The 22,109-nt window shown below is 37.6% G+C and overlaps 1 protein-coding gene across 8 annotated transcripts in view; it reads left to right on the top strand.

Moving 5' to 3' along the window:
• ABCA5 (ATP binding cassette subfamily A member 5) overlaps positions 1-21,849 on the top strand; it is a 63,394-nt gene extending 41,545 nt beyond the window's left edge. For 6 of the 8 annotated variants that reach the window (XM_059908252.1, XM_059908254.1, XM_059908256.1 and 3 more), the window contains 18 exons: positions 294-431; positions 2,597-2,710; positions 4,058-4,228; positions 5,199-5,312; positions 5,703-5,837; positions 7,340-7,414; positions 8,190-8,281; positions 13,595-13,721; positions 14,024-14,141; positions 14,243-14,334; positions 15,122-15,297; positions 15,667-15,742; positions 16,349-16,443; positions 17,170-17,289; positions 18,386-18,535; positions 18,917-18,996; positions 20,282-20,337; positions 20,858-21,849. In XM_059908252.1, coding sequence (XP_059764235.1) covers positions 294-431; positions 2,597-2,710; positions 4,058-4,228; positions 5,199-5,312; positions 5,703-5,837; positions 7,340-7,414; positions 8,190-8,281; positions 13,595-13,721; positions 14,024-14,141; positions 14,243-14,334; positions 15,122-15,297; positions 15,667-15,742; positions 16,349-16,443; positions 17,170-17,289; positions 18,386-18,535; positions 18,917-18,996; positions 20,282-20,337; positions 20,858-20,965 — 2,037 coding nt within the window. In that variant the 3' untranslated portion in view covers positions 20,966-21,849. Of the gene's footprint in view, positions 1-293; positions 432-2,596; positions 2,711-4,057; positions 4,229-5,198; positions 5,313-5,702; positions 5,838-7,339; positions 7,415-8,189; positions 8,282-13,594; positions 13,722-14,023; positions 14,142-14,242; positions 14,335-15,121; positions 15,298-15,666; positions 15,743-16,348; positions 16,444-17,169; positions 17,312-18,385; positions 18,536-18,916; positions 18,997-20,281; positions 20,338-20,857 lie in introns of those variants that run through there. The other 2 variants (XM_059908257.1, XM_059908259.1) reach the window with 2 other exon arrangements.
• Positions 21,850-22,109: the final 260 nt, after the last annotated feature.

Here is a 22,109-nt window from a genome sequence, read left to right as displayed (position 1 = left end):
ATAGCTGGCTGTGTTTACTTAGGATATATTTTATGCCCTGATGGAGGACCAATAAATAAAGCTCTGAAGAATTTAATTCTTTTTATGTTATTTTTTTGTTTAAAATATCAAAATATCTAGATTCCAAACCAGGTTATTTTTATCTATCATTGAGTATTATTTCTATGATTTGTTGAACCAGTTTTCAGTACAGTGAGAGTTAACTTAGCTGGTGAGAAAAGCTTGGTACATAGCAATCATATATTCATTTATATTTATGTATACTATATAATAACTATTTTTTTGAATTGTAGGACTATGTTTTTACTGCTGTTTTCAACAGTACTATGGTTTATTCTTTACCTGTATTGATGAATATCATTAGTAACTACTATCTTTATCATTCAAATGTGACTGAAAGCATCCAGGTCTGGAATACCCCATTCGTTCAAGTAAGCAAACTTAAAAATATTTATGCGTGTGTGCGTGTGTGCATAAAATAACTATTAAAAGCCAAGTGATAATAACAGATGAAATCTGTAGAAGTTCATCTTGTGACATCTCCTAGTCTTAAAACTTGAGCTGGGGATGGTTCACATCCTGGGTTTAGGAGTCTCTAGTATGAGTTTGCTTCATGGTCAAGGAGGTTCTGTCTCGGTACTGATATTTTTGTAAAGCATGAGTAGTTTTTATATTAGTCAGAGAAGAAAAATTTAGATAATTAAAAATGAATATTGTTCATCTGAAATCTAGATGCTGGGTATTGAACCTTGAGAAGTCACCCAGTCATTTTTCCTCTAGGCCAGACAGTTGGATTATAGATATGAAAAGCCACTTAAGTCTCCAGGAAAATAGTCAACATTTTTCTCTGGATACTAGTGTTGTTTTTCATATGTTGAAAAATAAATGGACAAATATCTTTCGGTAATAGCATTTTCTGCTTTCCGTTGCCATACTGTTTTTCAAAAGCTTTACTGAGATGTACTTCAAACACCATCTGATTCACCCATATGAATGTACAATTCAGTGGTTTTTATTATGTTCATAGAGTTTTGCAACTCTGTTAAAAAACGTGACATACTCTATCACTCTTGCTTTTGTGAGGCATCGTATTTCTTACATTTTGGGGGTAAAGCGGTACATAGTAGTAGTATCATTCACCAATTTTGAGAATATAGGCAGAAGAGAGATTTTGGCTTTGTTTTGGTGGAATGGAGATATTGATTTCAGCTTTGGGCCTGTGGAGGGATTGGTTATCCTGGTGGCATTTGAAGGTATGAATCTGGAGAGATTTCTGGGCAGGAAATAAATATTTGTGAGTCAGCAGTGCATAGGTGATATAGAAATCATCATCGAAGTTGTAGATCATCCCTGTGATTTTTGTTGCTGTTGTTGTGAAATATTTCAATCCTACAGAAAATAAACAACTGTGTATCTAGTAGCCACATATTTCAAATGTTAGTATCTTATTTTTTCTTATTTATTAAAACGTTACAGACACAGGTGAAACCTCCAGTGCACCCCTGCCCAGTCTTGTCTTCTTTCCTCCTTCTTTCCTCCACAGTTCAAAATGTTTAATTCCCGTGCATGTCCTTATGATGTTACCACATTTGTGTGTATCTGTAACTATTAGAAAAGATCTTGCTTCTTAACATTTAACATCAAACACTGACATACAACCATACCGTTGTTTAAAACCAGAGGGAAAGAGTGAGACTTTTTAAAGTTCCCTATTCACAGATATAATCTTGTTCACGTTCCACATTTTTTCCCCTTCGATGATGAGATTCTGTGTAATTGAGTCCAACTGGCATCTCATTAATCTCCACTTCTTGTGCTACTCAGCTTACACATTGGTTGGCTCTGTCTGGGTCTTCCACTGTAAGGTACCGGAGTTTGGGACAAATTCTGCAACGTCACGTGGCATGAATTAAGGAACTGGCTTTATTGCTAGAAACTCGGGAGGCCGGGGCCGACAGGACGCAGCCTCTCTCCACATCATCCCGTGGCACTGAGCGTGGTTCTGGGTAGCTTGCATCTAGGGCACCGGCGGTTTACGAGGTTGTCTGGAGACGTTTGCTGTGTCCGCACCTGGAGCCACAGGCTGTCGGGGTCACAGTTCCCCCTGCGGGGAGTAAGAAGCTCCTGGTTCCGTAGGAAGCCGAGCTGGGGGGTGACTTCTCCCAGGGGAGGAAAGGAGGGTCCCCGGGCCCCAGCCGGCTCATAGCGCGGTGCAGGCCCCGGGGACGGCATCACGGTCGTCCTGAGGGGGTCACGTTCGTTGCGTAGAACCGCTGGTAGACGGGTTAACTGCGCTTCACTACAGTATTGTTTTTAACTAAATGGTGAACCTTAATTACTGTGCTGTATTGTTCTGTGTACTTCCGTACGAAAATGGAAGGACGATAATTTGCTCAGGATCCTATAGCTGTTTAATGTGTCAAATTGGTACTATAGCCCGCTGTGTTAACTCTGCCGCCTGTTGCTTCATGTAGACTGTTGTCTAGGGTAGGTATCCTAACATGTTTCTTCAGAGGTTTTGATAGTCTTTTAGAAAGTAATAACGTGATATAAAGCTATTCTCACTTCTATTTCTTATTCTGTGGTTGTCTTTCAGGAAATTACAGACATAGTTTTTAAAATTGAGCTGTATTTTCAAGCAGCTTTACTTGGGGTTATTGTTACCGCGATGCCACCTTACTTTGCCATGGAGAATGCAGAGAATCATAAGGTAATGAATGACTCAGTTAAAAAATTACAGGTGCAGTTGACTAATAAGAAATCTTAGACAAAAAATTAACCTACCTTGTGTGAGTGCAAGACTTCTGTGCAATTATTATTTCAAGAATAAGTAAATGGAGTATAAATACATTTATTACGGTAATAGTAATAACCCTCACTTATTATTTGAGTGCTCGTCATGTGCTTTAAAAGTTTTATTGCTGGGTCGTATTCCATGGTGTGGAGCTGGATTGTTTCCAGTTTTAACTATTATGAACTAAGATGCTATTCACATTTTGTGTGAATGTAAGTTTTCATTTCTCTGGGATAAATGCCCGAGAGTATACTTGCTGTGTCGTATGGTGATTGCATGTTTAGTTTTGTAAGAAATTGTTGATCTGTTTTTCAGGGTGGGTAAACCATTTTGCTTTCCTACCAGCAATGTGTGAATGACAAAAGCATGGATTATCCAAAATCATTTCATTTGACATGGTCTATGTTTTTATACTTATATTGAAATTTATATTTTCCTTCTTCTAATTCATTGAACACGAAAGTTGTCCATTTTTAAAATCATTTCTCTTCTTTGTCTTAACTAATATTTATAGCCCACTCTTCTCTTACCTTCTCTATGGCTAGCTCTTTCTTATAACACATTCAATTATTATGAACAGATGTTTCATAGATGACAAAAATCAACTGAATAAGATTGTTAGGTATTTGGATTTATGAAAGATTCTTAAAATTTCAAATTAAATAACGAGAGGGTTAGGAAAACAATGATCATTTAAGTTTACTGTTTGTACACTTGCAAATGCTATTCCCTTGTGGTAATAAGAAACAGCTAACATTTTTTATACACAGGAGTGTGTAAAAGGCTTTCAAATGCATCACCAGTGCTTAAGCTGAAAGCCCTGTGTAAATCAGCGGGTACTTGGCCATTTATTAGTGTTTTCATGAAAGGTCAGTATTTAAAAGTGAGAATCCTTTTTCTTAAACCTATTTTTCTCTCTATTTCCACAGAATTTCAAAAGCAGTTATGTTTTGGCTGCTTACTGTTTGCACAGCTATAACCCCCATGACACCTTTTAACTTTATTTTAGTTTTGTGTTTCTTAGCTGCACTGCTGTATCCTGATGCTGAAAAATTTTGTTGAAATGTTTACACCTCAGAAATAATGAGCCAGATTACAGGCTAGATGGAATTTATATTTAGCTGTAGGAGGGCTTTTATTACCTGTTGACAGAATGTGACCTTTTTTGTTGATGTAAAATTAAGAGTTCTACAACCATTTGCTAGAGTTTTTCGTTTGCAAGATGTTTAAAATTACAATCGATTTTTGCTTTTTTTTTTTTAGATCAAAGCTTACACTCAACTTAAACTTTCGGGTCTTCTGCCTTCTGCATACTGGATTGGACAGGCTCTTGTTGACGTCCCCTTATTCTCTGTGGTTCTTACTTTGATGTTAGGCAGTTTATTTTCATTTCATTATGGATTATATTTTTATGCTGTCAAGTTCCTTTCTGTGGTAAGTTAACATCAGTTGTATTCATGCTATTTATAAATAAAATGTTATTTTAAAAAGCTAGATCTTTATAAATGTGGTAATTGTCTGATTGAGTAATTGTGATGTTCCAGAAAACAGAACCGACATCTATCTAATTTTTGTATACGATACCTATAATCAGTGCAGTTTATATTGCCCTAAGTGATTTTTAAAAACAATAACTTTACCATTATGAAATAATTCGTTGAAACTGAGGTGGTCTTTCATGTAGACTGCCTACTTGTATGTAATCAGGAATACTTAAACAGTCCTTCCTTTAAATGTCTTCTTTGTCTCTGTGCCTGAAAATAATTTCACAAAGAAGAAGCTCTTTTATTCCATAATTTAAAGTATGGCTTAAAATACTAAGGAAGAGTGTGATTTGCATTCATATTCGTATGTCGATGACTGACACTAGATCCTTTCCTATGAATTATATTAGAAAAAAGCAAAAACAGAGCTTGGTAGGTTGGGGTTGCTGAAAGTCAGCTTAGGAGCTTTGCCAGAGGCCATCCTGACCTTACAGATTAATTTCCACCTTATAACTTAATAAATGTTTTTCTTAAAAATTTACAAAGTGCATTAAGTGCTGTACAGTAAAATAGAAGCTAATAGTTGATGGAGATTGATAAAGCCGTAACCAGCTATGCTTGCTTTTCATAATAAAATGGTAAGAGACAGTATTTTACTTGGCATAAAAAAAGAGCTTCAAATAGTATTTAGTTTAAATGGCTTTATTCAAGATTGTGTTAGCAGTTAAAAACATGAGTTTTATTGATTTAGGAGTAACTCCTCAAGGAACTACAGTTTCCGTGTTTTTGGAGCGATCTGTTGAGCAATAAAACTTGAAGAATAATTATTCCCTAATGATTTAGTGTGACTGGTATTTCACATCATATGGACGGTTAGCTACTCATATTTTTACATAAAAACACACATTTCTGTCTTGCAGGTTTTTTGCCTTATTGGATATGTTCCATCAGTTATTCTGTTTACCTATATTACTTCTTTCACTTTTAAAAAAATTGTAAATACCAAAGAATTTTGGTCATTTATCTATTCTGTGGTAAGTCACATTTTATATTATTTCGTCTCAGCTTTTCCTAGCCCGTTATTTGCAAGTCATGGACTCTTTTCATGATTATACTGAAAGGGTTGCTGTGTCGTTTCCGAGTGCAGAGCTTAGCTAGCTAGCAGCATCTGTTAGCGCGTGTGCGCGTCTTCAGCCCCGTCCACTCCACGAAGGGATGATACTTTGTTGCATTTAACAACTAGCATGACAAGGATGCCAGCTACGAAAAACTGGTGTCGGCGCTCTGACACTTTCTGGCTAAGTATCTGCTGTGGTTCCAGGTTTTATTAGAAGATTAAAGACACAGTTAATGCTGAGGCACCCAGTAAGTTTGGTTGAAATTGCTAAACATCTTTTCACTTGTTTTCTCCTTTTTTTCTTTAGACAGCATTGGCTTGCATTGCAGTCACCGAAATAACTTATTTTATGGGATATACAGTTACAGTGATTCTTCATTATGCCTTGTGCATAGCCATTCCAATCTACCCGCTTCTGGGTTGCCTGATTTGTTTCATAAAGGTAGGTCTGTTAGGTGTTCTGATGTTTTTTAAGAAGGGTGAATAATGACTGCCTAATCTTTGGGATCTTAGCTCTTGTACTGAAGTAGTAAAAAAAAAAAAAACACTCAGGTTGGCTGCTAGTACTTGATTTAAATATTATTAATGTAGCAGTAAATGTAAAATTACTGTGGAATCTTTTCAAGCATGTTTCTAAACTGCAGATTCTCAAAGGAGAAAGACTGTGTTCATTACATGGTCTTTCATGCCCAAAACAATGTACATAAATTAGAAGTATGATCTGACTGCAGTCCATATGTGTTGGACTGGGGAGTTTTGGGGGAGTGTTTTGGGGGAGTTTTTCAAGTGTATTGTACTATACAGGGATGAGGAAAAATAAAATTTGAGCGATTTTTTTTCAAGAAAAAAATAGAGGAACAAATTAATTTTATTAAACCTGGTTAATAGAAAACAATTTCTGTGGTTAGAAAAAAAATTAAATGATGAATTATTAATTTAGGACGATTGCTGATTAATTCTACTGACACACCTCCTTACCTCTCTCCCCTCCCTTTTTTTGGCTTAAGTTTATAATTTAATTTATACCTGCTCTGATAGGCATATTTTGGTGTGAGGAAGATTTTAATCTAACTACAAAACATGGCTGTAAATATTAACAGCTAGCTAATTTATAGAGAAGACGTGTTTGCTGTTAAATGCATTTTTTTCATTTTAATCTGAACGTTTCTACACGTTGCAGCTAAAAGAAAATTGGTTCCTCTGCGCACAGCACTTCCGACACCAAACGTGTGGGTTTTCCCTGACATTCAGCAGTTCTGACACTGACCAGAGTTAGCGCAGACCCCACGGGTTCAGGGGACAGTCCCGCAGGCGGCCCCCCGCTTCAGATTCCAGTCACAGGTCGTGGGTCCCCAGGCCACCCACATTCTGTCTGACTTGGACCCCTTCTCGGGGGTCAGTACTTTGCTCTAGAACTGGCTCCCAGAACTCGGGGAAGCACTTGGTTTACTCTTCCCGGCGTATTGTGACGGATGCACAAATAAACAGCCAGGTGGAGAGGGCCGCAGGGCAGGGTCCAGAAGGGTCCCAAGGGCAGAGCTCCTGAAGGAAGTGAGCCGTCCTCCCGCGTGAGCATGCTCTCTGAGCCCCGTGTTAGAGGCTTTGTGGAGGCCCCATGACTTGGGCAAGATGAGCTAACCAGTCTCCGCGCTCTTCTCCCCTCCCTGGTGGTGGCACCTGGGGCGGGAAGTTCCAGCTCTCTAGTCCGGCTGGTCCTCTGTCAGTCAGCCTCCATCCTCCCTTGAGAGTCCCCTCGTTAGCGTAGACTCAGCTGAGGTTGTGAGGGGCTTGTTTTATACAGCGCGAGACACTCCTATCCCCTCTGTCACTCAGGAAATTCCAAGGGTTTTAGAAGTTCTGGGCCAGGAACTGTGGTCAAAGACCACATTTCATTATATCACAGTATCACAGCCACATATAAATTTTCAAAAATTTTTGTCTTAGATTTCTTGGAAGAATATTCAAAAAGAAGAGGACACCTACAACCCATGGGATAGTCTTTTGGTGGCCGTTATATCGGTAAGAAATAACTGTGTTAGCATGTTACCTTATGAGTGGTTTGGTCATGTGATTTTAACTCTCTTTTTAGTTTTTATCCCGTTGCATAAAAATGAAGGTGCATAAGAAGTCAAGTGTGTTAGTCAGTGCTAGCTAATGTGCATTTCACTTACTGAATACATCCACTTTAATGTACTTGTTTTTTTCATGTCATTAATACTATTTAATGATAATTCTGGCTTCCATAGAAACAAAAACAAAGCTGTTTTAAAATTATAATTTATGAAGCTGACAACAGATGAACTTTACAGAGGTAGAAAAGTATGTGAAGGATCATTTTACTAAAAATCTACCTTGGTTTGTATTAACATTTATTCTTTTTTTTTTTTTTTCAACATCTTTATTGGAGTATAATTGCTTTACAATGTCTAGTTAGTTTCTGCTGTATAACAGAATGAATCAGCTATATGTATACATATATCCCCATATCCCCTCCCTCTTGCGTCTCCCTCCCACCCTCCCTACCCCACCCCTCTAGGTGGTCACAAAGCACCGAGCTGATCTCCCTGTGCTATGCGGCTGCTTCCCACTAGCTATCTATTTTACATTTGGTAGTGTATATATGTCCATTAACATTTATTCTTAACTCATTGTATGACATGCAAAAAAAAATTGTGTTGAATTTTTTCGGTGATGGTAAGGAACCTGATGTATGTGGTTTTGGTTCTGTTGGTACACGGGGGAAAAAAAACCCCAATGACTCAGTCACGAGCTGTAAAACCTGTTTTTCTTTTAGCCTTACCTACAGTGTGTGCTGTGGACTTTCCTCTTACAGTACTACGAGGAAAAATATGGAGGCAGATCATTAAGAAAGGATCCCTTTTTCAGGTCAGTTTTTTTAATTTCAGGTTTAATTTTTTAAAATTTTAATGTTTTTTTTTTTAGTATATTGACAGAGTTGTGCAGCCATCACCATAATCTGATTGTAGGTCATTTCCATCACCCCCAAAAAGAAACGTTGTGTCCGCTGGTCACGTCCTTCCCCCCATCAGCTGGTCCCCAGCCCTATGTAACCACTAATCTACCTTCTGTCTCCATAGATCTGTGTATTTTACACATTCATTTAAATGGAATTATGCAAGATGGGGTCTTTTCTTGTCTGGCTTCTTTTACTTGGGCATAATGTTCTGGAAGTTCATCCACGTTGTAACATGTAGCAGTACCTCATTACCTTTTTGTTTGTTTGTTTTTGCAGAGTAATATTACATGGTATGGATATACCACACTTGATCTATTTATCGGTTGATTGGCATTTGAGCTGTTGCCACTTTTTGGCTAGTGTGAGTCATGCTACGATGCACATTTGAGTGCAAGTATTTGCGTGGACGTACATTTTCATTTCTCTTGGGAGGATACCTAGGAGTGGAATTGATGAGTCATTGTGGTAGCTTTATGTTTAACCTTTTCAAGAACTGCCAGACTGTTTTCCACAGTGACTGCACCATTTTACTCCTAGGAGTGGATGAGGGTTCTGTTTTCTTCACGTTGTTTCCCATACGTGTTACTGTCTTTTTGATTTTAGCTATTCTCGTGGGTGCACATTAGTGTCTCATTGTGGTTTTTATTTGCACTTCCCTGATGATTCATGATGTGGAGTGTCTTTCAATGTGCTTATTGTTCATTTTTATATCTACTTTGGAGACATGTCAGTCTGAATCCTTTGCCCATTTAAAAAATTGGGTTGTCTTTATATTATTGAATTTTGAGTTTTTTTAATATATTCTGGATACAAATCTCTTATCAGATATATTTTAAAATATTTTCTCCAAGTCTGTGCATTTTTTTTCAAAGGATGTTTTAAATTTGAAGAAGAGTTATTTCTTGAAATACGGCCATTGGTACTAAATTGGTTCTGAATTTCTTTTTTATATTTCTCACGTATTTGTTTATTTGCTGAATATTCACATTCTGGAGAAAACTGGAAAGTATTGGTAAATGTGTAGTGGTTATTCACTAGCCACTGGACCCGTCTCTCATCCATTGAGGCAGAGTTTCTGGCTCTCCTTCTGCGTCTTTGCCTTTATTCCTGCTCTCGTTTTGGGGGAGATATCAGCATCCACACGGATAACCCTTCCAACACCGTAACCCCTCAGCTTCTGATTTTCTCCAAGCCAGTGACTTTCGTCTCTGTTCCACTTCACGCTCTGTTTGCATCAGAGCCACTGATGATGCCACATACTCATCCCATAGACACTCAGCTCTGTTGTAACGCTGTTTGGCAACCCTACGCCTTTACCTACTCAGCACCTTCCTATCTTTTTCTTTTCCGTAGTTCTCGCAGGCCTTCTTTCTATCCCTCAGATTCTCAGAGTCACCTCAGCTCACCTCACTTCTTACTTCTCAGTGGATGATCTTGCCATCTGTCTCAGGAAACAGAAGCACCTGATTATAAATTATAAAACGTGTACACACTTGTCCACATCTTTCGTCACTCTTGCTTTTTCCCAGCCCCAGAGGAAGGTGTCCGCCTTGTTATCCAAGTCTTCCTGTGTTCTGTCTGCTTAAAGATGTTGCTCAGTCAGCTCTCTTTTTCTGTGTCTTTCCCTTTTGGATCTTATTAGGGTATATTTCCCTTTGGGAGGAGGTCGCCTTCCTCCCATATAAAACAAAGTAATACATGTCAGAACTCATCAATCACATTGAAACCTGAATCCCTCTCTAGCTCTTATCCCTTCTTTCCTTTTTTTTTTTTTGATCATACGTATATTTTTTATTTTTTTAACGTTTTTATTGGAGTATAATTGCTTTACAATGGTGTGTTAGTTTCTGCTTTATAACAAAGTGAATCAGTTATACATACACATATATCCCCATATCTCTTCCCTCTTGCGTCTCCCTCCCTCCCTCCCTCCCTATCCCACCCTTCTAACTGGTCACAAAGCACCGAGCTGATCTCCCTGTGCTATGCGACTGCTTCCCACTAGCTATCTATTTTACATTTGGTAGTGTATATATGTCCATATATACACTACCACTCTCTCACTTTGTGCCAGCTTACCCTTCCCCCTCCCCGTGTCCTCAAGTCCATTCTCTAGTAGGTCTGTGTCTTTATTCCCGTCTTGCCCCTAGGTTCTTCATGACTTTTTTTTTTAGATTCCATATATATGTGGTAGCATATGGTATTTGTTTTTCTCTTTCTGACTTACTCCACTCTGTATGACAGACTCTAGGTCCATCCACCTCTCTACAAATAACTGAATTTCGTTTCTTTTTATGGCTGAGTAATATTCCATTGTATATATGTGCCACATCTTCTTTATCCATTCTTCTGTCGATGGACACTTAGGTTGCTTCCATGTCCTGGCTATTGTAAATAGAGCTGCAATGAACATTGTGGTACATGACTCTCTTTGCATTATGGTCTTCTCAGGGTATATGCCCAGTAGTGGGATTGCTGGGTCGTATGATAGTTCTATTTTTAGTTTTTTAAGGTACCTCCATGCTGTTCTCCATAGTGGCTGTATCAATTTACATCCCCACCAACAGTGTATGAGGGTTCCCTTTTCTCCACACCCTCTCCAGCATTTGTTGTTTGTAGATTTTTTGATGATGGCCATTCTGACCCGTGTGAGATGATATCGCATTGTAGTTTTGATTTGCATTTCTCTAACGATGAATGATGTTGAGCATTCTTTCATGTGTTTGTTGGCAATCTGTGTATCTTCTTTGGAGAAATGTCTGTTTAGGTCTTCTGCCCATTTTTGGATTTGGTTGTTTGTTTTTTTGATATTGAGCTGCATGAGCTGCTTGTAAATTTTGGAGATTAATCCTTTGTCAGTTGCTTCATTTGCAAATAATCTCTCCCATTCCGAGGGTTGTCTTTTCATCTTGTTTATAGTTTCCTTTGCTGTGCAAAAGCTTTGAAGTTTCATTAGGTCCCATTTGTTTATTTTTGTTTTTATTTCCCTTTCTCTAGGAGGTGGGTCAAAAAGGATCTTGCTGTGATTTAGGTCATAGACTGTTCTGCCGATGTTTTTCTCTAAGAGTTTGATAGTGTCTGGCCTTATATTTAGGTTTTTAATCCATTTTGAGTTTATTTTTGTGTATGACATTAGGGAGTGTTCTAATTTCATTCTTTTACATGTAGCTGTCCAGTTTTTCCAGCACCACTTACTGAAGAGGCTGTCTTTTCTCCATTGTATATGGGAAGAACACTGCCAAACTCATTCTACGAGGCCACCATCACCCTGATACCAAAACCAGACAAAGATGTCACAAAAAAAGAAAACTACAGACCAATATCACTGATGAACATAGATGCAAAAATCCTCAACAAAATACTAACAAACAGAATCCAACAGCACATTAAAAGGATCATACACCATGATCAAGTGGGGTTTTATCCCAGGAATGCAAGGGTTATTCAATATATGCAAATCAATCAGTGTGATACACCGTATTAACAAATTGAAGGAGAAAAACCATATCATCATCTCGATAGATGCAGAGAAAGCTTTCGACAAAATTCAACACCCATTTATGATAAAAACCCTCCAGAAAGTAGGCATAGGGGGAACTTACCTCAACATAATAAAGGCCATATATGACAAACCCACAGCCAACATCATCCTCAATGGTGAAAAACTGAAACCATTTCCACTAAGATCAGGAACAAGACAAGGTTGCCCACTCTCACCACTGTTATTCAACATAGTTTTGGAAGTTTTAGCCACAGCAATCAGAGAAGAAAAAGAAATAAAAGGAATCGAAATCGAAAAGAAGAAGTTAAGCTGTCCCTCTTTGCAGATGACATGATACTATACATAGAGAATCCTAAAGACGCTACCAGAAAACTACTAGAGCTAATCAATGAATTTGGTAAAGTAGCAGGATACAAAATTAATGCACAGAAATCTCTTGCATTCCTATACACTAATGATGAAAAATTTGAAAGTGAAATTAAGAAAACACTCCCATTTACCATTGCAACAAAAAGAATAAAATACCTAGGAATAAACCTACCTAAGGAGACAAAAGACCTGTATGCAGAAAATCATAAGACACTGATGAAAGAAATTAAAGATGATACAAATAGATGGAGAGATATACCATGTTCTTGGATTGGAAGAATCAACATTGTGCAAATGACTGTACTACCCAAAGCAATCTACAGATTCAGTGCAATCCCTATCAAACTACCACTGACATTTTTCACAGAACTAGAACAAAAAATTTCACAATTTGTATGGAGACACAAAAGACCCCGAATAGCCAAAGCAATCTTGAGAAAGAAAAACGGAGCTGGAGGAATCAGTCTCCTGGACTTCAGACTATACTACAAAGCTACAGTAATCAAGACAGTATGGTACTGGCACAAAAACAGAAATATAGATCAATGGAACAGGATAGAAAGCCCAGAGATAAACCCACGCACATATGGTCACCTTATCTTTGATAAAGGAGGCAAGAATATACAATGGGGAAAAGACAGTCTCTTTCCTCTTATAGCCAGAAAGCTTCCACCTCCAGTTTGTCACCTCCTTTCTCACATCCCATTCACTCCCTAACTCCTGCCATCTGGCTCCTGCCCTCACCTCTTGACTGCTCCTGTTTGCGGTAAGGTAACTAATGGCTCCTCTCTGTCTGGTAAAGTAGGCTCACCCTCTTTAACTGATCTACAGCCTTAAATGTGACTGACCTCTTCCCTTAAACTTTTCTCCTCTTTCTTTCTTTTTTTTTTTTCCCATAATGTCAACTTCTATTTGCCTCTTTATCTCTCTTAATAGTACTTCAGAATTTCCTTTGGAAGCACTCTTTCCTCTGACCACCTTTATGGTGTTGCTACGGATGCTGACTTCAGCCTCTCCGTCCATGCTGCCTTGGTCATCTCATGTACACCCAAGATGTAAATTCTTTGAGAGCAGGGTCTGTGTTGTTTTTTTTTTAATCTTTTTTATCTTTCTGTGAACTAGTGCTTGACATATACTGGTTATAAATAATTGTTGAATAAATGAATGAATTTAGATAATATCATCCAGATGATGTCAGTGAGTGAAAAATAGCTCTGTAATTTCTACCTTTAAGAGATAACTGATCTCCGATAACAGAGTACATGTTGCTATATTTTTTTCAGTCTTTTCTCTATGTAGTGCTTCAATTTCTTACCATTTTAATTATTTGAAAATCTATTTATACTTTCAGGACCCTTACAACAAAGTCCAAAAGTAGGAAGTTTCCGGAACCACCAAACAATGAGGATGAAGATGAAGATGTCAGAGCTGAAAGGGTGAAGGTCAAAGAATTGCTGAGCTGCCAGCGCCACGAGGAGGTAACTCAGTCTCTCTTGCTGAGCCGTGTGCGGTGAGCAGTGAGCAGCCCCTCTGCACAGGGTTAGCCTCGAAAATTGTCCCCTTATATGAATCGATTGCCAAGAAGCCTGTCTTTGAAAAAATATGTCCACTTTCTTTTGAACAAGCCATTATTCCCATCATAAATGGACAGTTATCTATGCAGTACCCCTTATTAGCAAATATAGTTCTTACGATATGGCCATGAGCTGTGTACGGCCTGTCATTGAACGATGGATATCTGATTTATAACTCTTTTTTTAAATCCTATTTCCCTTATTAGAAGCCAGCCATTATGGTCAACAATTTGCATAAAGAATATGAAGACAAGAAAGATTTTTTTCTTACAAGAAAAATAAAGAAAGTGGCAAATAAATATGTCTCCTTCTGTGTGAAAAAAGGCTGGTATTTAATTATTTTTTCTTGAATAACTTTTCTGGAAGAGTAATTTTCATTTTTTAGTTTGATTTACATATGACAATTTTTCTTTTAATTCCTTTAGGAGAGATCTTGGGACTATTGGGTCCAAATGGTGCAGGCAAAAGCACGATTATTAATATTCTGGTTGGTGATATAGAACCAACTTCAGGCCAGGTATGGTATAATGGTATGGGATATATTCAATATGATTTATATTTTTAATTAAAATAAATTTCTTAGTGACAAATGGGATGTTGATGCTCAAATTTCATGTTTTTAGTATTAATTTTTTAGGATAGCTTGATCAAATTATGATCTTATTGGTTATCTGTGAGAATAATGTTCATAGTCAAATTTGCATACACACATGCAGAACACACACAGGTACAGTATTTCTGCTTTTATGCTGATTACAAGCATGGGTGATTTGTCCACTGACTTAATAGAAGCCCGTTGTATTAACCTCAGGAAATAGAGGAGCTAATCTTGACCTTGCCGTCAGCTAGCCTTTGATCACAGGAACCTGCTTCCTTCACACCAGCCACGCTGGCTCATTGCTTTGCTGGAAAATGCCAGGCACACTTGACTCTTTTCCTTTTACCTTAGGTATCCCTTATGTTGGCTATCCCTTACCCCATAGAAAACCAGATGATCAAATTCACTTGTTCCCTTGGCTCAAAAATCACCTTTCTGTGGGGCCCCCTGATCCTCCTGGTTAAAACGGACCTTGCCTTCCCATCCAACCCTGCATCCGTGGCCACCTTTTCTGGCCATGTCACTCATCTCTGACACAGCCATGTATGTCGTTTCTTCATCAGAAAGGGGTGAGAATCTGACCTGCTGTGACCCTGACTTTAGGAAGTCAGGAGTTTGGAAGGAGTTTGAATTAACCCACATGCCACTTCCTTTACGATGTAAGTTAAGCAAAAATAGTCATTACACTCGGTTTATATTTCTGCAGGTATTTCTAGGAGACTATTCTTCAGACCCAGCTGGAGATGATGATTCCGTAAAGTGTATGGGCTACTGTCCTCAGATAAACCCACTGTGGCCAGAGATTACATTACAGGAACATTTTGAAATTTATGGAGCTGTGAAAGGAATGAGTGCCAGTGACATGAAAGAGGTCATAATTCGGTAAAATAATTGTCTCTAGAACCCTTTTGTTACCTGGAGAAAGGTTTACATGCCACGGCTTTAAAATTTCATAACAGGCATTTCCGTGGATCATAATTTTCATAGAAGAAGATCATTAATTTTTCATATATTCTTTACCAAATTATGACAGCCATGAAAATGAAAAGGAAACATTTTTATTTATAAATACAGAATGAATGTACCTATAAATGTCATGAAACGTATTTTAAAGTGAACCTTTTAATCAAGATATTAATTTATTTAAAGTGAGCTTCAACAGAGTAATTGTTCTGGAAAAAAACAGTGTCAGTGATCACTTTGTATTTATGTGCATCATGGTGCACTCATTTTGTATTGTGTATTTTGCAGAATAACAAATGCACTTGATTTAAAAGAACATCTCCAGAAAACGGTAAAGAAACTACCTGCAGGAATCAAGCGGAAGGTACTTTTATTAAACGACAAGTGTGTGTATAGTCTGGTGCCTGGTAGAGTTTCTTTTTTTTTCTTCTTTTCTTCTTTCACATTCTATTTTTAATTTTTTTTAACATCTGTATTGTAGTATAATTGCTTTACATTGTTGTGTTAGTTGCGGCTGTATAACAAAGTGAATCAGCTATTCGTATACATATATCCCCATATCCCCTCCCTCTTGCGTCTCCCTCCCACCCTCCTTATCCCACCCCTCTAGGTGGTCACAAAGCACTGAGCTGATCTCCCTGTGCTATGCGGCTGCTTCCCACTAGCTATCCATTTTACATTTGGTCATGTATATATGTCCATGTCACTCTCTCACTTCGTCCCAGCTTACCCTTCCCCCTCCCCGTGTCCTCAAGTCCATTCTCTACACCTGCATCTTTATTCCTGTCCTGCCCCTACGTTCTTCAGAACCTTTTTTTTTTTTTCTTTTTTAGATTCTGTATATATGTGTTAGCATACGGTATTTGTTTTTCTCTTCCGGACTTACTTCACTCTGTATGACAGGCTCTAGGTCCACCTGATAGAGTTTCTTACAGCCTCCCCCCCCGCACTCCGTTTTCTTTCCGTCCAGCTGTGTTTTGCTCTGAGTATGCTGGGGAACCCTCCCGTTACTCTGCTAGACGAACCATCCACAGGTATGGACCCTAAAGCCAAACAGCACATGTGGTAAGTATGACGTCAGGGACGCTTGAGACCCATTGTGCTGTAGCATCATCACGGGTGGTTTCGTGTTAGTTACATACACGTATCGATTAAAAATCCTGCACAAAAGGAAAAATCGTAATTAAAAATTTCTCGAGATCCCCTTAAACTTTTTAAACCTGGTCATATTTTTCATCAGCTGTTAACAGTATATTATGTGTGCCAGGACAAAAATGAGAGTACTGTTGTCTGAATAGTTTTTTAAAGGTTTTTTTCCTGTATAAAGTAACATATGTAAGTAAACATCTCATAACAGTATTGTCTTAAATGTCCATTGGAACTCTCTTTCTAGGTACTCATAATTGTTTGACCAACTCTTTGAGCCTAGATTTCCACGTCTGTAAAATGTGAGGTTTGGTTCAGATGCATGTTAAGGTTTCCCTGTGATTCTGTGGCTATTTTTGTTATAACATGAAAAGCCATCGGTTTCTGTAATCGGTTGGTTAGCATACTTTTAACCCATAGAAACGCTTGAAATCGTCGTGAACTTTCTTTCCATTTGACAAGCTTTCAAAAATAAGGTAAAATGAGTTGGGATAGAAGAATCACAGTTGGGCAGAATATACTAATTATAGCAATGATATTTGATAAATTTAAATTAACCAAATAGTTGGATTTTTAAAACTCAGGTATTTTCATGAACGTGCAGGTGCCACCTTCCCTTCTTTTCGTTTTATTTATATCTTGTAGGAGCGCAATTAGAGCTGCGTTTAACAACAAAACGCGGGCAGCTATCCTGGCCACTCATTGCATGGAGGAGGTGGAGGCCGTCTGTGACCGAGTGGCTATCCTGGTGTCTGGGCGGCTAAGGTGGCTGTTTGCCGCGGAGGGGGTAGGGGCGCAGGGCGGGGCACGCGTCTGGATTTTGAACGCCGTCATTTCAGAAACTTATAATAATACACATTAGCTTAAATGTTAAAAAATGCTGCCTTGTTTTATCAGCTTTCTCTAGAATCACTTGGAAATATGTTAATTTTTTCCAAAAATTGGCCAGCCACTCTGCATTTGGAATTGGCTTAATTATTCAACAACTGAGAGTGTTATTTTCAGGCATGATATTTGCTATTTTTAAAAATTGGTAGGCATTGTATGGGATTGTAACCCAGCGTATAAAATAAATATACGAGTTCATACTCATATAGGTAAGCGATGGAGTAAGTAAATAAATGTGGGAGTAGAGACACATCTCTTTACAGAAAGATGCCAGATTGTGTAGTATCTCCCAAGTATCGTCTGGACTTAGCCAGTCTGTATCCTAAAGTATGGGAAGGGGTGGATAGTAACTTTACAGCAGAGAAATGGGACACATACCCCCCTAACCAGGCAGGGCCACATGGTCACCACATGCCCCCTGAGACGTGATGAGAAAGTACTTCAGCTCTGTGTTCTTGGCTCCAAAAACCCACACCCCAGTCTAATCATGAGAAAAACATCCTACCCCAAATTGAGGGACAGTCTACAAAAACAGTTCTCAAAACTGCTGGTCCAAGTCATGACCAAGACCAAGAAGGATAGAATAAGAAACTGTCCCCGAGCAGTGGAAACTGAGGAGGTGTGACCACACAGCACAGTGGGATCCTGAGTGGATCCTGGGGCAGAAGGAAGACATTAGTGGAGAAACCGGTGAAGTCCAAGTAAAGGCAATAAACTCAGTAATAATATACCAGTGTTGGTTTCTTAATTTTGACAAATGTGTCATGGTAATACAAGATGACAGTATTAGGGAAACTGAAATTGGGGGAGGGGTATATGAAGACTCTGTATTATCTCTTATATTTGCAACTTTTATATAAATTGACAAGTATTCCAACGTAGGAATTTTATTTAAATCATTCTTAAGTGAGAAATTATCTTCAAAACTGTCAGGTTATCTTATATCTGTACTTCCTTTTAAAAATTACTACAGATGTATTGGGACAGTCCAACATCTGAAGAGTAAATTTGGAAAAGGATACTTTTTGGAAATCAAATTAAAGGAGTGGATAGAAAACCTAGAAGTAGACCGTCTTCAAAGAGAAATTCAGCATATTTTCCCAAATGCAAGCCGTCAGGAAAGGTAAAGATTTTAAAAATTTAGTTACATTTCTTTGTACAGCAATAATCGTAAAAATTGGTTATTGTATTAAGGATTAATGAAAAAATGTATTATAACCAATATTGAACTAATGTAGTTTGATGAATGGAGTTTTATGAAGCTAGCTTATTTTTAATGTTAGATCTTTCAACATGTAATAGTATTTAAAGTTTTTAAAGTTCTTATCCAGGAGTAATGAGAGAGTTATTTTATTGTGCATGGAAATATTTTAAGATTTAAAATACTTTTTATCTAAATAAGTATCAAAATAAGTTATATTTTGAACTTTCAAAATGTTGAACTTTAGCTTCAGAATGCATAGTCGTGATTTTGAATTTACCTGTATTTTATCTTTGCTTTCAGTTTTTCTTCTATTTTGGCTTATAAAATTCCTAAGGAAGATGTTCAGTCCCTTTCACAATCTTTTTCTAAGCTGGAAGAAGGTAAGTAATATTTGAAAAACATTGTGAGGTAGCTTTCGAATTATTAAAGAATTTTATTAAAAAGTTTAGAAGTTGGGACTCAAGTTTACTGTAGAAACTATGGTAAGTAAGAAGATGACCTTTTACTAATTTAATCTAAACTGTAGGTAAATATTCATACGCTAGGGATTTTGTAGATTAACTGTATTGTAGTGTAAACCTTTCACTGGACATCACTGCGGTTTTTCACGTTGCATCTCTGAGAAAGTTCATCCTAATTAGCCCTCACTAGTTCAGTCCAGAAGTGGGAGCACTGAATTTCGTGAATCCTTACTTTGTATTAGACCAGAGAGGTAGCAATGGTAGCAAGACTCCAGTGGCAGGCAGAGAAGGGAGAGGAGAATTCATAGTGCAAGAGGGTAGGCATTCCTAAATCTAAACTTTAAAGAAGTTTATTGGATCTTGGCATTTTAAAAATAAATGTTAGATGGGATAAAGATACCTCACCAGCAGAGAGAGGCAGTCTCCTGGATGGGGCACGTATTCATGTACAGGTTATTTTACGGCATTTGTAAACTATGAAACTTCCTGGTGCTTTCTTTTTAAAAGAAAAAAAAAGTGTTCCTTCATTAAATATACTTTTTTTGTTTTTTTGGCTGCGCCTCGCGGCTTGTGGGATCTTAGTTCCCCGACCAGGGATTGAACCCGTGCCCTCCACAGTGAGAGCACAGAGTCCTAACCACTGGACCACCAGGGAATTCCCTCCTAGTGTTTTCTTCATGATTAAAGAGAACATTTGAAGTAATTAGGGAGAATTAAAGGAATGAATAGAAAACCAGAAATTTGATATTGGAACAGAATGCAAACGGACCTAAAATAAATATAGAAAAGCATATGGACACATGACCAATAATATCCAGAATCTAGTGTAAGAAGTCCAGAATGGACTGTACTGGGACTGGGGGATGGGAGAGAGAGAGCAGGAGCAAAAGAAGCATGAAAACAGGAGTAAATGAGGAAGAAGAAGAAAGGAGGGAAAGAGGAGCTGCTTGGAACAGGTGCATAAGGCAAGGCTGTCCCATGAGTTACGTTGCGCTTAGGGCCGTAGAGAATCGGGCGGCTGGGAGAGAAAGGAAGCGGATAGAGGAAAGTGACCTGTATTGGCAGCTTTACATTGAAGTGAGTTGATTATAGAGATTAAAACAACAACAACAACAAAAAACAGATTGTTAGCCACTCAGAAGTTATTGCCATTTTATTACTTAAAAATATTAAGACGTGGAATATTATTTTTATATGTTAACAGCTAAACATACTTTTGCCATTGAAGAATACAGCTTTTCTCAAGCGACATTGGAACAGGTACTATAAAGTTAAATTTAAAAAGTTCTTCTGTAGAAGAAGGTGTCCAGTATCTAATTGTTTAGGTATATATTGGACAGGGAAGGAGATTGTGAGCCAGAGACCAATCGCTATAGAATATTCCTAAACTTTGTAAATTTTAAACAACTTGAGGTTCTCCATCTGCTTATTTTGAATAGCTCAGTATTTTTTCTTCAGTTTGAAGAAAATGAGTCATGATGGGTGGTATTTCAGATTAGCACATCTGAAATTACATTGCTTAAATATTTATAAATATTTTTTATGATGCTACTTTAATATATTAATCAAAAAACAAATAATCTATTAATCCTCTAAAGTAACATTCATCTTTTTGTGGGATTAGTGGAGATTATTCTGTTTAAATAATGGCAGTATATCTCTTGATACTTGAATGGTTAATGTAATTAGGTATAGCCTTATGCCATTGCTGATTTAGTTAACATTTTTGTAAGGTAATTTCACAACAGAATTTTGTATTCATTTATTTATTTTCATTTAGGTTTTTGTAGAACTCACTAAAGAACAAGAGGAAGAAGATAACGCTTGTGGTACTCCGAACAGCACACTTTGGTGGGAGAGAACACAGGAAGACAGAGTAGTATTTTGAATTTGTGTTGCTCAGTCTGCTTACTGCATTTCTTTCTTTTTCACTTTATTTTAACTTTGGTTTAAACGTTTATTGCTTGAACGGTAATTGGAGAACCATGAAAGCATGTGGGATTTTCCTGACTTCGTTAATTGAAATGCTGTTGGTTGTGTGTTTTGCTTTTCTTCAAATAAGACTTGTGTATAATGCAGTGAAACTGCACGTTTGTATCTGAAGTATACTGCACTGTAGTCTGTATGTGAAGTTGAATATGTACTTTTTCACTTTTCAGAAACAGTGCTTGTGATTTTATGATTTGAAGAAATAGTGATAGAATCATTTTATTTTGAACAGTTATCTTTTAAGTTTATACCATCTTGTTACATAAGTATGTAATACCCCAGTCTAAATAAAAAACGAATACATAAATAACACGTAGAACAGAGACATAAAGCAAAAGTTTGCTTCTCCTTTTTAATTTCTAAAAGAAACAATGGAAGTTGGCGTCCTAAAACCTGAACACTGGACAGTCTCAGTGCACTTAGAGGTCTGCAGGAAGTGACATTCACTGGGTGGCACTCATCAGCCAGAATAACTGAAACGAGACCTTGTTCTGTTAGGTGATTTTAGACATAAGTAACTCAGGTACAGTGCTCTTGTTACAGTTCTTTTGCTTACGGTAAAATTCAGAGGTGTTTCCATTATTGTGGAAGACCATGTGTAGAATCTTATTATGTAATAATCTGATTCTTTGACTGTTTGTGGCTAGAATGACAGACATCTAGAGCTACAAGAATTAAGCCATACCTTCTCCTCCACCCCTCGTGGAAGATAGAAATTTTTTTGTCATCTTCCTTCCAAAGGACACATTTTCTTTTATTCTAGAAATAAACTGTATTATTTGAGTATCTCTCTCCCTTATAGAGTTTTAACTGTATCACCGGGTAGACTTATTTAGTTACTCATCTCAGATTCACTTTGGAACGTGGTGGAATGTAAATAAGCTTTTGGGCGTTAAATTAAGGATAAGTAAACTATACATAATTCTCTTTAATAAGAAACCAGAATTTCACTCTCTGACAGAGTTGAAGTAGGATTACAGTTAAGATAGTCTTAGAAATATTTCCTTGTAGATCCCACGTGTGGACTATAGGTATACTATAAT

Source organism: Balaenoptera ricei, chromosome 20, assembly GCF_028023285.1.
Source record: "Balaenoptera ricei isolate mBalRic1 chromosome 20, mBalRic1.hap2, whole genome shotgun sequence".
NCBI classification, from domain to species: domain Eukaryota; kingdom Metazoa; phylum Chordata; class Mammalia; order Artiodactyla; family Balaenopteridae; genus Balaenoptera; species Balaenoptera ricei.
Note: the sequence above shows the minus strand (reverse complement) of the source record. Positions and strands in the feature narration are given on the sequence as shown.